Source organism: Pygoscelis adeliae, unplaced genomic scaffold (genome assembly GCF_000699105.1).
Source record: "Pygoscelis adeliae isolate BGI_AS28 unplaced genomic scaffold, ASM69910v1 Scaffold73, whole genome shotgun sequence".
In the NCBI taxonomy this organism is placed as follows: Eukaryota; Metazoa; Chordata; class Aves; order Sphenisciformes; family Spheniscidae; genus Pygoscelis; species Pygoscelis adeliae.
In genome coordinates, this window is record NW_008824470.1 from 373,861 (window position 1) to 387,028 (window position 13,168).

Here is a 13,168-nt window from a genome sequence, read left to right on the forward strand (position 1 = left end):
TACTAGTTAGCACAGGCTAAAAAATGTGGCATAGACTGTTTTACAGTTCAGCTGTATTGACAGTAGAGTTCCAGTGCCCATGAACGTTTCCTGGAACTGTTTAATTTACTAATAAAAACGCACTCCAGGAATCTAGAAGTCAGTATGAAGTCAGAGTGGCATAGGTTATGTCCAAGTGAAATCAGTTTCAAGTTCAGGATTGACTTTATCCTTTCAAAAACCTGCAACAGATTTAAAAAGAAGGTCTGAGTCAGTACACTTGAGAATAAAGATATAAAAAATCATGTCATTTTGTACTCAGCTGACCACTGAGAGGAGACTTAGTTTATTTTATTTGGTATTACTTTGGCAGTGGTGAAGCAAACTTCATTTTTTATAAATGATGACTATTAGGAATACATGGATGCATAAGATATTATTACTTTTTTATTCTCTTTCAATATTAGAAATTATTTGCAGAATGTTTTAGAAATGTAGTAGAAAATTGCCTGACCTTGGTAAAGATGTTAGAAAGAATGTGTTCAGTTTTTTGTCTTTTTTTTTTTTACTGTGGACTTTGTAAATCCATATATTTTTCTTCCCAGGGTGTTTCAGTTACTTAATTTTTTTCTCTTTGACCTGCATAGTTAGAAAATCTGGAAAGTGTTAAGTTTCTTTTTTAACCAATATTTATGATCTGCCAAAAATATAGTAGAATGAAAGTATAGATTACAACCAAAATATTCCAACAGCTGTAATGTGCATATTCTTAATTGCAACAATGAACATGACATGAGTACTATGTAGGCCAATTTTATAGCACTAGTATGCTCTAGCAGGAAAAAGAATTTGAGTTTTTCGAACAACTGAGAAAAGGATCAAAATCTTTTTGTTTTCACTGTATCTAAGATAACTTGTTATGATACCGTAGATTCATGCCACACAGATAAGCAAATACCAGTTTTAAAAATAATGTTGATAATAATTCTGTATTTGTTAAGTGACCTTTTACCAATTTGGTGTTTTTTTCCATCAATTGCTACTACAGAAAAGCCATGTGCCTTATTCTGTTCACCGGCTGGAAAGGATCAACCCGTTCTTGTAACAGAAAGGGTGATGGATGGGACTTCTTGTGGCCAGCATGGGTTAGATGTCTGTGCAGATGGTAGATGCCAGGTATGAATTACTTGTTTCGAACCTGGATACACAGGCACATGTATGCAAGCGCATACATTTGTTACGCATATGTGTTATTTCTCTGATAGCATGCTGCAATATGCGTGACCAAGACTGAATGGCTTTTTTTGTATCATATTAAAATATTTTAAGCTAATTTCACTCAGTGCAACACAGTATGTGAAGCAGCTGAAGGGTTAGCTTGGGGTATGTGTATCTGTGATGATAAGGATGCTTATAACAAACTGCTGCATAGTGGAAAATGAGTATAACTGATTTCATCTTCTAAGGGAAGCCTCAGCTTTCAACAGGTTGGGAAATTTTGCCATGAGGTGTACGTATGTATGTCTAATTCTGCCTTTTTCAACAGTACAAAATTTTAGATCTAAATAAACCAAGACGAAAGAGCAGAATAACAGATAATTAAAGCTGAGTGCTTATGCTATTCCTGATCCTCAGAATTCATTTGGTTCATAGAAGTTCTTTTGTCGCTTTAATAGTGCCTCATATGGAAACTCTTCTATATAAAAATCCCACAGGGATTTTTTTTTTCTTTGTCTGCTTCTCATTGCACACATTGAATTCAGTAGAAAAACCAACCTTTAACACAGAAACACCATTACTAGATACTGTAATAACTTCAACAAATTAACTTATAGATGCATGCATACATGTTTATATGCATAAAAATACATACATCTACATATAGTTCTCCTTTCTCGGGTGACTGAGTGCAGGCAACAAGAATACTCTTAAATACTTTGCTGAATCGGGGCTATAGTTCACCATGTAACAATTACAGGTTTAATCACAAAGATGATATATAGCCCGTTTTTCCTGAAAAAATGTCATTTGTTTTATCATTCAGTTTTCACAACTGACTAATAAAGACCAAAAAAAAGACTTAAATCAAACCCACCTGACTAAGACTGAGTTGGCTTCTTTGCATATCAAGGGTCAGAGAGATAGGTGCTAATGAGATTTGAAAATCTAATTTGTAAGGTCTTCCACATTTTACCCTGTCTTCTTAGACAACCCATTAGGAAGAACTTTGGGGACTACAGCTGTAGAGTTAGGTATTTATATCTTGTAGATATACACAGCTCTTTGAATGCTTACGCTGTAATCAGTATTTTGAAATCTGTATTGGTTTTTTAGGTAGAAGAACTCTAATAAAAATTCTCTGCATAAAGTGAAGTAATGATCTTAATGTGCTTGGAAATGAGTGGCTCCTTGATAGACTGTGGTTTCTGTTCTTAAAGAAATCCTTTATTTTCTCTTTAACCTAGCTTTTATCTTCATTATTTATCCAACTGTCTTGAAGTTTAATTGGTTTTATGAGATGCATTTTTACAGTGCACAAGATTACCCTATGATGACTTCTCTGGACTTCAAAAAGCTTTTATTTCATATCAGGCCAGCATATGATATTAACTGTATTCCTATTGTCAAGCTACCACTGATATTTATTGATAGAAATGTGTCTAACATAGTGATGTGGAGATGCTTGAGTAAACTTAATTTGTTTTAAACTGAATGCTTTTCAGCAAAACACAAATACAATTTATATTTACATATTCCAGACGTGTTCTTCAGAATAAGACATTAGGTTGACATTAGACAGCACTTTACCATTGGCAAAGAACCTCCCATATTTTGAGTAGAAAGCAGTAGAGTTGCACACATTGCAGTCGCTGAGCCGGAGGGCCTGTGGGCTGTGTGTTGCACAGTGGCTCAGAAGTGCCAGAGGTCCTGGGGGGAGAGTGGAACACGGTTGTGTTCCTCTTGGAGAGCAGCTGGTAGCATTAGCCAACCATATAGGAAGAATGAATGCAACAATCTACATAAAATCGTAGAAAAATTACTATGGAAGGGGTCTCTGCACATGAACTAGTGCAACCCTCATTCTGAGCAGGGCTAGATCATGTTGGTTAGGGCATCTTGCAAAAGGGTGAGATGCCCACTACTAAAGGCAGCTTTATGAAAAACATGGCCTGTGTCTCAATAGCTTTATTTTCTTCTCCCACAGAAATTTGGCTGTGATGGCATATTAGGATCTCTGGCTCGTGAAGATCATTGTGGTGTATGCAATGGTAATGGAAAGTCATGCAAAGTTATTAAAGGTGATTTTAACCATACCAGAGGAGCAGGTAAGTCTGTTTATTTCAAATACTCAGGAAACCAGTAGCTGTTTGATTACTTTGAGCATTGGGAAATTTAAAAAGCTATACTTCTTAAAACTATACAGTTCCTCACAAGAACTTCAGATCTACTTTCTTAAAGATAATAAGACATTTAAGATAAGAATGCATTAGTATTTTTAAATTTAATTGTTGCAAAATTACTGCAAATTGTTTCAATTATAAAACTAAGGAATTATCTAATTTATCGTTCATTAAGACACACATTATTTCATAGAAGAGCCTGATTTTTAAAAAATCTGTGAAATAAAATTTGTATTTTTAGTGAATAAATGAACTATAAATTCTTATAGTGTTTAGATTCATTTAGTGTTCTTCAAAATAAATATCCAAATTATGGTCTGTTACCTAAAGTAACATCATTAAACCAAGCCAGGCAGTGGGAGAACATAAAGCTAAATGTGTGAAGAAGTCTTATATCTTTTCATTATTCATTGTTTTATACTAATAATAACATATCATAAAAAGCAAATAGATTTTCTGATGCAGAATGAACATGAGATTTTCAAACACTGCTAGGATCTGTTCTTTGAATGAGAATAATTGCCTGGCTCCAGCACAGTAGGGTTGACAAGAGTAGAGGATTGAAATCCTAATAATGTGTGCCATTCACCATGTATACCTTCTCCCCAAGAAAAGTCTTTTCTTTGAAACAGCATTTGGCCAACTGTTTTCAGCATTTGTTTGCCATTACACTTTCAGTTTCTTGAGTAGGAAATGTGCAGAATTTCAAGACAGTAAGTAAATCACAACAAAAAATACTGTAATTAGAAGCAGACAGTATATCTTTGAAAAATCAAGGACTTCAATGCATTAGAGACTCAAGTATAGTGCTTTTTAAAAAAAAAAAGTTAGGCATAGTCTTCAGATGTTTATGTCTGGCCCTCTCTTAAGCTGAAGGTAATGCAGAGCAGGGATCCCAAACCACGGATGAGTCTGGAGGACTACAAGATCAAAAACTACTAAGAAGGTGGCTGCTAATACAAATTACAATGTGTCAGCTGTCTTTTATAGCTAATGTGAATATCCACACACTTTCAAGTTTATTCACGGTTCTGTGCCAATCCACAATATTGTGGTATTGCCCTCTAAACAACTGTGTAAGTTACTTTCTAAGTATTGCTGACAGTCCAGCCTCTTGAGAAGGAAAATGTTATTAGCTCTTAAGGAAATTAAAGATAAATAATGCTGCTTTGCAGCAATTTAATTTTCATGTTTCAGGATTATTGAAAAGGTATTGTAAATGTTCAGTATTTTGTTGTAGAACATTACATACCTACACAGAATAAAAACTTGGTTTACTGTCCACTTTTTGTAGTTCACACAGATAATCTAAAATATGTTTTTATTTATTTATAACATTCCAGTGTTTTTCACCTGCATTGCCTTTTTACCCCTTTTTACTTAAAGCAAGTTGCTCAACAGCATGTCTTAGTCCCACGCTCTAAGGAAGCAATCGTAATGTAAAGCAAGTAACTAATAAGTACGCTTCAAAACTAAAGCCATTCATAACAGGGTTTGAATGTGTTAAAGCAAGAAGAGGGAGATGGAGCACAAAATACTAAAAAAAAACCCAACAAAACCAAAAACCAAACAGTGGGAGGATGTTTGGTTTTTAGTGCCGTATCATTTTGTCTCTACATGCTGAGTGGAGTTGGAAATCTTTTAAGGTGTCTGGTGGTGATGATGAAACTAAACTACTTGGCCAGAGACAACTTCATCTGCTCCAGCCCCAATCTGCCCAGCCTCACTAATTCTTGTTATGTTTTACTTTGCTATACTCTTTTAATTGTATGTCATGGTAGATATATTACACATAATGCACAGTTTCATAGCTTGTTTCAACATTTTGCAAGAACCCTCAAACTGTCGCTATATAAATTATAACTTGTTACCTTTAAAAAGCAAAATAGGGGAGAAGAAATTAAAAAACATACAAGATGTACTTGTCTACACTTTTGTATTTAACTCAGGACATCTGCTCTCATGTCTAGGTTATGTGGAAGCTTTGGTGATACCTGCAGGAGCAAGGAGAATCAAAGTTGTGGAAGAAAAACCAGCTCACAGTTATTTAGGTAAATATATGTTTTAATGTTCATGTCCTGTTTTGGTCAGCACTGAAGAGTGCTAGCTAAACATGCTTTTGTGATTAAACAAAACTCTGAGTGGAAAAAAAAACTCTGTGAAAAATACTTCTAAAGAAATTTTGTAGAAATAACAGAAGAATGCTTATAGCACTATTCTTCATACAGGCTTTATCTTGAACTTTTGTCTCATCTCATTTTGTTTAGAGAATGTTCAAAGAATGTATTTAGATGATTTAAGAAAAAATCTATGTACTTTATCTTCAGCATTTTCAATTTTTCATATGGAAAGTGCTAAAGAAAATACTTCACATTAAAACTAGTGAAAAGAGTTTTACGCTGAAACATGGAATAAATTGTCCTCAGACAACAAAAAACCCACACTGACCAACATATAGCAGATCACCAATAAAGTCAAACAAAGTTCTAAAATTAGACTAAGAAAGCAGAAAATTATTTCTTTGCATTATTTTGAATTGTCTGAATGTTTTAATGGACAAATTTAATCACAATGAATTTTTTTCTTTTTTAGTTTTTCCATTTCTATGAAATTGTCTTTCATTGAAAAAAAGTTTTTCTCTTTTAACGAGTTCTAAAGCTGTTGTGTAGGAGAGTATAATTTGTTACTATTATAGTTACAGGGTTTAAGTGAATATATGAAATATTATAATTGGTGCTGTTCCGTGCACTGCTTAACTTTAAATTGAGAGAGACTTAGTGTGAGAAATAGGACAATGAAATGAAAAATTCCCTGGTTTGATCACTGTTCTTAGTTGTGGTCATAAGTAATATCTACATTTTAAGAAACTCTTCACCTGAATGTTCTCAGTACTTCAGTTGAGAGAATGTTGAAGATGGTGAATCTTAATTATGACAGCTTAAGTTATCAATGGGTGTCTCTTGGTTTATCATGGGGTCTGCACCTGCCCTGTTAAGATATCACAGGAGATTGAGAGATCTAGATTATTTCATTGTTCCCCAATGGACCATAGACATGGATATGTAAGAGTGTCAAATTGATAACTGAAGTTTCATTGACATATTTTCTAAGTTTTCCAAGGTTTTTTTTTCCTCTGTCTACTGTGTTAACATATGTGGACACAGAAATATTATTATTTTTTATTTTTAAAATAATGCAAAACCAAATAAATGTTGGAATTGTATTTAGAGAAATTAATTCCTTTTTCATGAGTAGCAAACGGATTCATCCCTTACCTATAAAAGGCAAAAAGATTGTAATGCTTTTAATGCCCATGAAATAATGTCAGTCATGCTGCTTATTTTTGAAAGGTACTAATTAGCACATAGTCAGCTCTCAATTGCTTGTCACTTTAATTTTACTTTTCTTAATTCCACTAATGTTGGTCTGAATGAGGATCAGACAGTATTTCATTGCAATATTTTTTTGTTAAGCCTTTATGGGGAAGCAGGAACAGGTCTGCTACAGTATTTTGAATTAAAACTTGTGTTGTTGCATGTTTTTTTCTTTTTTTACTAGTGGAAGGTATTTAAACTTTCTTCACTTATAGGAGATTTATTCTGAAAGCATAAAAATCTTAATTGAAAAGGAGTAACATTTTGAAAAGGAACATTTTTTAATAGTAACATTGAAAGTTTTGGGGAGAAGGCTTTCATTTTATAACGAAAATCTTTTAGAAACAATATTCTTCAAAATACTATGATTAAAAATGTGAAATGTAATGCAGATTAAATTGTCCCATATTTCTGATTTGTTTTCTATTTTTAAAGTTCTGGATGTTAATTTTGTGTTGCACAGTACTTTGCTCTCTGCATTTCTGTACTTGAAATGAGTCAATACAGGCCAACACTATTTCTACTTTGCTAATTGTCATATACACATTTTAGGATTAAGTTTCTTAAATAATATAGTTCTTCATATAATTAATAATTGTATAATTAGAGATATAGCTGTAAACACAATTTAATCCAGTGTCCACTAAGAGCTGTGGCTTACAAAGTAGAAGCTAATTTAAACTGAGGGAAGATTTGATCCCTGTTGTACAGCACAGATCAAATACAGAGGTAGTCAAAATGAAGCGCACTTCTCTGGATTTGCTTGGTGGTCAGAAAGCAGAGTCACTATGATCTCGAAGCTGCGATGATGTTGCTGAAGTGAGTAGTAAAAATACAGCCCACATCAGTAGAATCACTGGGTGGATGTGCTGTTGAAGCAAATCTTCAGAGGAGTTCTTCCTGAACACCTCAGATATACTCTTTATCTGAGGTATAGTATATCAACATACACTACAGTAACAGGAGCACTGGCATCCTAGGAGAAAAGATACAGTATAACTTGCAACTGCATTTACTGAATTGATGGATCTGTCGAGGTCTGTCCTGTCTCTTCTCCTCTATGGGGAGATAGGAGCAGTGATACAGCAAAACATTAGGTATTCCTTCCTACTGAAGTTATATGAGAAAATGCATAAGAGATTGTGATTCTTCTTTCATCAGTAGAGTATTCAGGAATAGGAATTATTTGTAGCAGTACAGAGGGGGCAAAAAGTGTTTATTTAATTTGAAAATATTTCCTAAAGCATATACTTATTAATTTTGGAATTAGAATTCATTATTTTAAGAAAGAATTTTGAGATTTATTTTTAAAGAATAAACTAGCAGTGATAACCTTGTCTGCTTATAACCATGTTGACATGGCACTTGGTTCATTGTCAGTTAGTTTAAAAAAATTATTGTAAGAACATCTATAAAAAACTTGTTCCAAGTGTTATCTAGATCCCTGTGGTCTAAGATAATGCCTTGTCTGCCACTAAATTTTCATTTCTATTTGGCAGATGTTACAAGTTTTTTCAAAAAAAGTTCTTAATGTAGGATACAAAAAGGAAGTTTACAGTGTTTTTGTATAAGATATACACTAGGCTTTGAGATTAGAGAACTCATTCATGTGACATCTGTATAATGGCATGACAGGTCCAGGCCCCATAATAAATTAATAAGATTGGTTAATGATGTATAACTATACAAATGACTTACAATCTAAAACCTGAAATTTTTCTGTGCTAATTGGAAATGAGAGACATTATTTGTTTTCAGCTGAACTAAAGAAGCGGATTAGCTGTATCATTATTCTCAAATATGTGATCAAGCTGCTTCAGGGATATAGACCCTTTAGACCTACAGTTTAACACTGCATGACATTGTAATTGCCAATTCTCTTATAGGTATCAAGTCCATAGGTGTGCTGTGTTCTTGTCCGATTTCCTTTATGTAATATATTTCCTAGTAAAAAAAAGCATGTTGTACCATATTTTGGGGAGGAGGGTGTGGGAAAGCAGATGGGGTCTGACAAATAATACAAAATTTTGAATCCCTCATTTCTGACAATGCTAATAGTTTTAAAATACCTTGGACCAAATCCTTAGACTGTATAATTTCTAATTTCAGGGGAAGCCAGTTGAGGACCTGGTCCCATCGCGGAGACCAGAGTCCACTGAGACTAAACATGTGTTCCTTTCATATATAGAGGGCCACAGAAGATGGTTAATAAGTAACACCTTTTGAAACCATTTTACATCAAGATGAAACAAATGCCCTCTATATAAAAAAATGGATTGACTTCACAAAGCTGTCTTTGAAAAGCAGCAGTGAACAGATTGACAGCTTATGGGTAAAAATTAGGGGCCAACCCAACAAAGGAAACTTTGTGGTTGGTGTTTGCTACAGGCTGCCTGACCAAGGGGAGCCTGTTGACAAAGCTTTCTTACTTCAACTGTGGGAAGCATCACGCTTGCAGGCTCTAATCCTGCTTGGGGACTTCAATAACCCGACATCTTCTGGAAAAACAGCACAGCAAGCTGTAAGCAGTCCAGGAGACTCTTGGAGTGCATCGAGGATAATTTCTTAATTGAGGTGATAGACAGCCCAACCAGAGAAACAGCGTTACTGGACCTTGTTGGTTGCGTACCAACACAGATGAACTATTTAGAGAGGTCAAGACTGGTGGCAGCCTGAGCTGCAGTGATCACACCCTATGGAACTCACGATCTTGAAGGAGATGGGCCAGGTGAAGACTGAAGACAGGACCCTGAATGTTAGGAGAGCAAACTTTCAGTTGCTTAAGGAACTAGTGGATGGGACCCCCTGGGAAACTGCCCTCAGGGATACAGGAGCAGAACAGAGCTGGCAGCTCTTTAAGGACATTTTTCCTAGATCACAATTCCCACATGTAAGAAATCAGGCAAGGAAGGCAGGAGACCAGCATGGCTGAGTAAGGACCTCCTGGTCAAACTAAAGTGTAAGAAGGAAATGCATAGGCTGTGGAACTAGGGACACAGATCATGGGAAGAATGCTGCCTAGATGTATAGGGAGGGGATCAGGAAAGCCAGGGCACAGTTGGAGCTGAATTTGACAAGAAATGTGAAGAATAAGAAGGGCTTTTACAAGTACATTAGTTAGAAAAGGAAGATTAAAGAAAATGCACATACACACACACCTGCCCTGATAAGTAAGACAGGAGAACTAATGACAATGAACATGGAGAAGGCTGAGGTACTCAACAATTTTTTTTACTCAGTTTCAATGGTAAACACTCTTCCCACATCTCTCAAGTCCCTGAACGTCAAGGCAGGGACTGGTGGAATGAAGTCCTTCCCATCATACATCAGGTTTGAGACCACCTGAGGAACCTGAACATACACAAGTGCATGGGACTCGATGAGATGCATCCCAGGGTCCTGAGGGAACTGGCAGATGTAGTTGCAAAGCCACTCTCAAGCATATTTGAAAAGTCATGGCAGTCAGGTGAACTCCCCAGTGACTGGAGAAAAGGGAATATTTCACCCTTTTTAAAAAGGGTAATAAGGAGGACCCTGGCAACTACTGACCAGTGAGCCTTATCTCAGTGCCTGGTAAGATCATGCAGCAGATCCTCCTGCAAGTTATGTCGAAACATATGAAAGACAAGGGGGTGACTAGAAACAGCCAGCATGGCTTCACCAAGGGCAAATCGTGCCTAACTCATCTGGTGGCTTTCTATGATGTAGTGACTGCATCAGTGGACAAGGGAAGAGCAACTGATGTCATCTACCTTGACTTGTGTAAGGCCTTTGATACAGTCCCCCACAACATTCTTGCTGCTAAAGCTGAGAGAGATGGGTTTGATGGATGGCCTGTTAGAGAGAGATGGGTTTGATGTATGGCCTGTTAGATGGATATCAAATTGGCTGGATGGCCACTTCCAAAGAGTTACAGTCAATGGCTTGATGTCAAAGTGGAAACCGTAATGAGTGGTGTCCCTCAAGGATCCATACTGGGCCTAATACTATTTAGTATCTTCATCAACAACATAGTGGGATTGAGTGCACCCTCAGCAAGTTTGTGGATGACATCAAGCTGGGTGGTGCCAGGTGATTCCTTGAGGGAAGGGATGCCAACCAGAGGGACCTTGATAGGCTCAAGGAGTGGGTTCATGTGAACCTCAAGAAGTTCCAACAAGGACAAGTGCAAGGTCCTGTGCCTGGGCCAGGGCAATCCTCAATATCAGTACAGACTGGGTGGTGAGTTGATGGAGAGCAGCCCTGTGGAGAAAGGCTTTGGGATACTGTTGGATGAAAAATTGTACATGAGGCAGCAATGTGTACTTGCTGCCCAGAAAGCCAGTCATATCCTGGGCTGCATCAAAAGAAGTGTGGCCATCAGGTCAAGGGAGGTGATTCTCCTCCTTTACTCCACTCGCCTAAGACCCCACCTGGAATACTGCATCCAGCTCTGGTGTGCCCAGCACAAGAAAGACATGGACCTGTTGGAGCGGGTCCAGAGGAGGGCCACAAAAATGGTCAGGGGGATGGAACACCTCTCCTGTGAAGAAAGGCTGAGAGAGTTGAGGTTGTTCAGCCTGAAAAACAGAAGGCTCCAGGCTCCTTCCTAAGAAGACCTTATTGTAGCCTTTCAGAATGTAAAGGGGGCTTATAAGAAAGATGGAGAGAGACTTTTTACCATGGTCTGTAGTGACAGGACAAGGGGCAGTGGTTTCAAATGGAAAGAGCATAGATTTAGATTGGATATAAGGAAGAAATTTTTTACAGAGGGAGTGGTGAGACACTGGAACAGGTTGCCCAAGAAATTGTGGATGCATCATCCCCAGAAGTGTCCAAGGTCAGGTTGGACAGTGCTTTGAGCAACCTGATCCAGTGAAAGCTGTCTTTGCCCATGGCAGGGGGTTTGAACTAGACAATCTTTAAATGTCCCTTCCAACCCAAATCATTCTATGATTCTATGAAATATGCATTCTTTAGCATTAAGTTCATATCTCTGAAAGCTGTCAGCAATACATTTGGCAATGTGTAGTTTGTAACAATATAAACTAAGCAGACAAGTTCCAGAAAGTCTTCTGTGAGTTTGAATTATTTTCCAGATAGATAAGATTGTATTTTTGCATGTACACATTTTAATGTATGTCAGGTTTCCTTCTAGAAATAAATATTCCTTGTCTATGTAGAATGATGGAACAGACATAGATATGTATATATGTATAGATATGTACATATATGGACACCCTTAATTAAATATTCCCATGCAATTCTATCTGATACTGAGAGAACCTGTGTTGTAGTTCTGTGAAATAAAAGTGATAAAGGAAGTGCAAATATGTCATCAAAACTATGATTGAAAACATGTAACTAAGAAAATAGATAAATCAGGAATCAATTTCTGAGTTTAAATTAATTTTGTGTGTGAGCTTTGCAGCACGGCAAGCAAAAGTAGTGCTTACTAATTTTAAGCATAGTCTAGCACTTACTTTTAAGCATAGACTTAAAAGTCCTTGGTTTTCATTAGATTACATATATGTGCTGAAAGATGAGCTGGCAGGGAATACCGGCCTGACTGAACAGAGAGCTTTGGCTGGAACTCAGGAAAAAAAGGAGAGTTTATGACCTTTGGAAGAAGGGGCAGGCCACTCAGAAGGACTACGAGGATGTCGTGAGGTTATGCAGGGAGAAAATTAGAAGGGCCAAAGCCCAGCTAGAACTTAGCCTGGCTACTGCCGTGAAAGACAATAAAAAATGTTTCTATAAATACATTAGCAACAAAAGGAGGGCTAAGGAGAATCTCCATCCTTTATTGGATGCAGGGGGAAACACCGTGACAAAGGATGAGGGAACGGTTGAGGTACTTAATGCCTTCTTTGCCTCGGTCTTTAACAGTCAGACCAGTTGTTCTCCGGGTACCCAGCCCCCCGAGCTGGAAGACAGGGACGGGGAGCAGAATGAAGCCCGCCTAACCCAAGGGGAAATGGTTAGCGACCTGCTACGCCACTTAGACACACACAAGTCTATGGGGCCAGATGGGATCCACGCAAGGGTACTGAGGGAGCTGGCGGAAGGGCTCACCAAGCCACCTTCAGTCATCTATCAGCAGTCGTGGCTAACTGGGGAGGTCCCAGTTGACTGGAGGCTAGCAAACGTGACGCCCATCTACAAGAAGGGCCGGACGGAGGATCCGGGGAGCTACAGGCCTGTCAGTGTGACCTCGGTGCTGGGGAAGGTTATGGAGCAGATCATCCTGAGTGCCATCACGCGGCACGTACAGGACAACCAGGCGATCAGGCCCAGTCAGCACGGGTTTATGATAAGCGGGTCCTGCTTGACTAGCCCGATCTCCTTCTATGACAAGGTGACCCATTTAGTGGACGAGGGGAAGGCTGTGGATGTTGCCTACCTCGACTTTAGTAAAGCCTTTGACACCGTTTC

General features: G+C 37.6%; 1 protein-coding gene across 1 annotated transcript in view; it reads left to right on the plus strand.

Moving 5' to 3' along the window:
- Positions 1 to 13,168, plus strand: part of ADAMTS19 (ADAM metallopeptidase with thrombospondin type 1 motif, 19) — a 175,405-nt gene that overhangs the window by 126,400 nt on the left and 35,837 nt on the right. Inside the window, exons 15-17 of the mRNA XM_009321242.1 lie at positions 1,028 to 1,155; positions 3,185 to 3,305; positions 5,351 to 5,431. Coding sequence (XP_009319517.1) covers positions 1,028 to 1,155; positions 3,185 to 3,305; positions 5,351 to 5,431 — 330 coding nt within the window. The remainder of the gene's footprint in view (positions 1 to 1,027; positions 1,156 to 3,184; positions 3,306 to 5,350; positions 5,432 to 13,168) is intronic.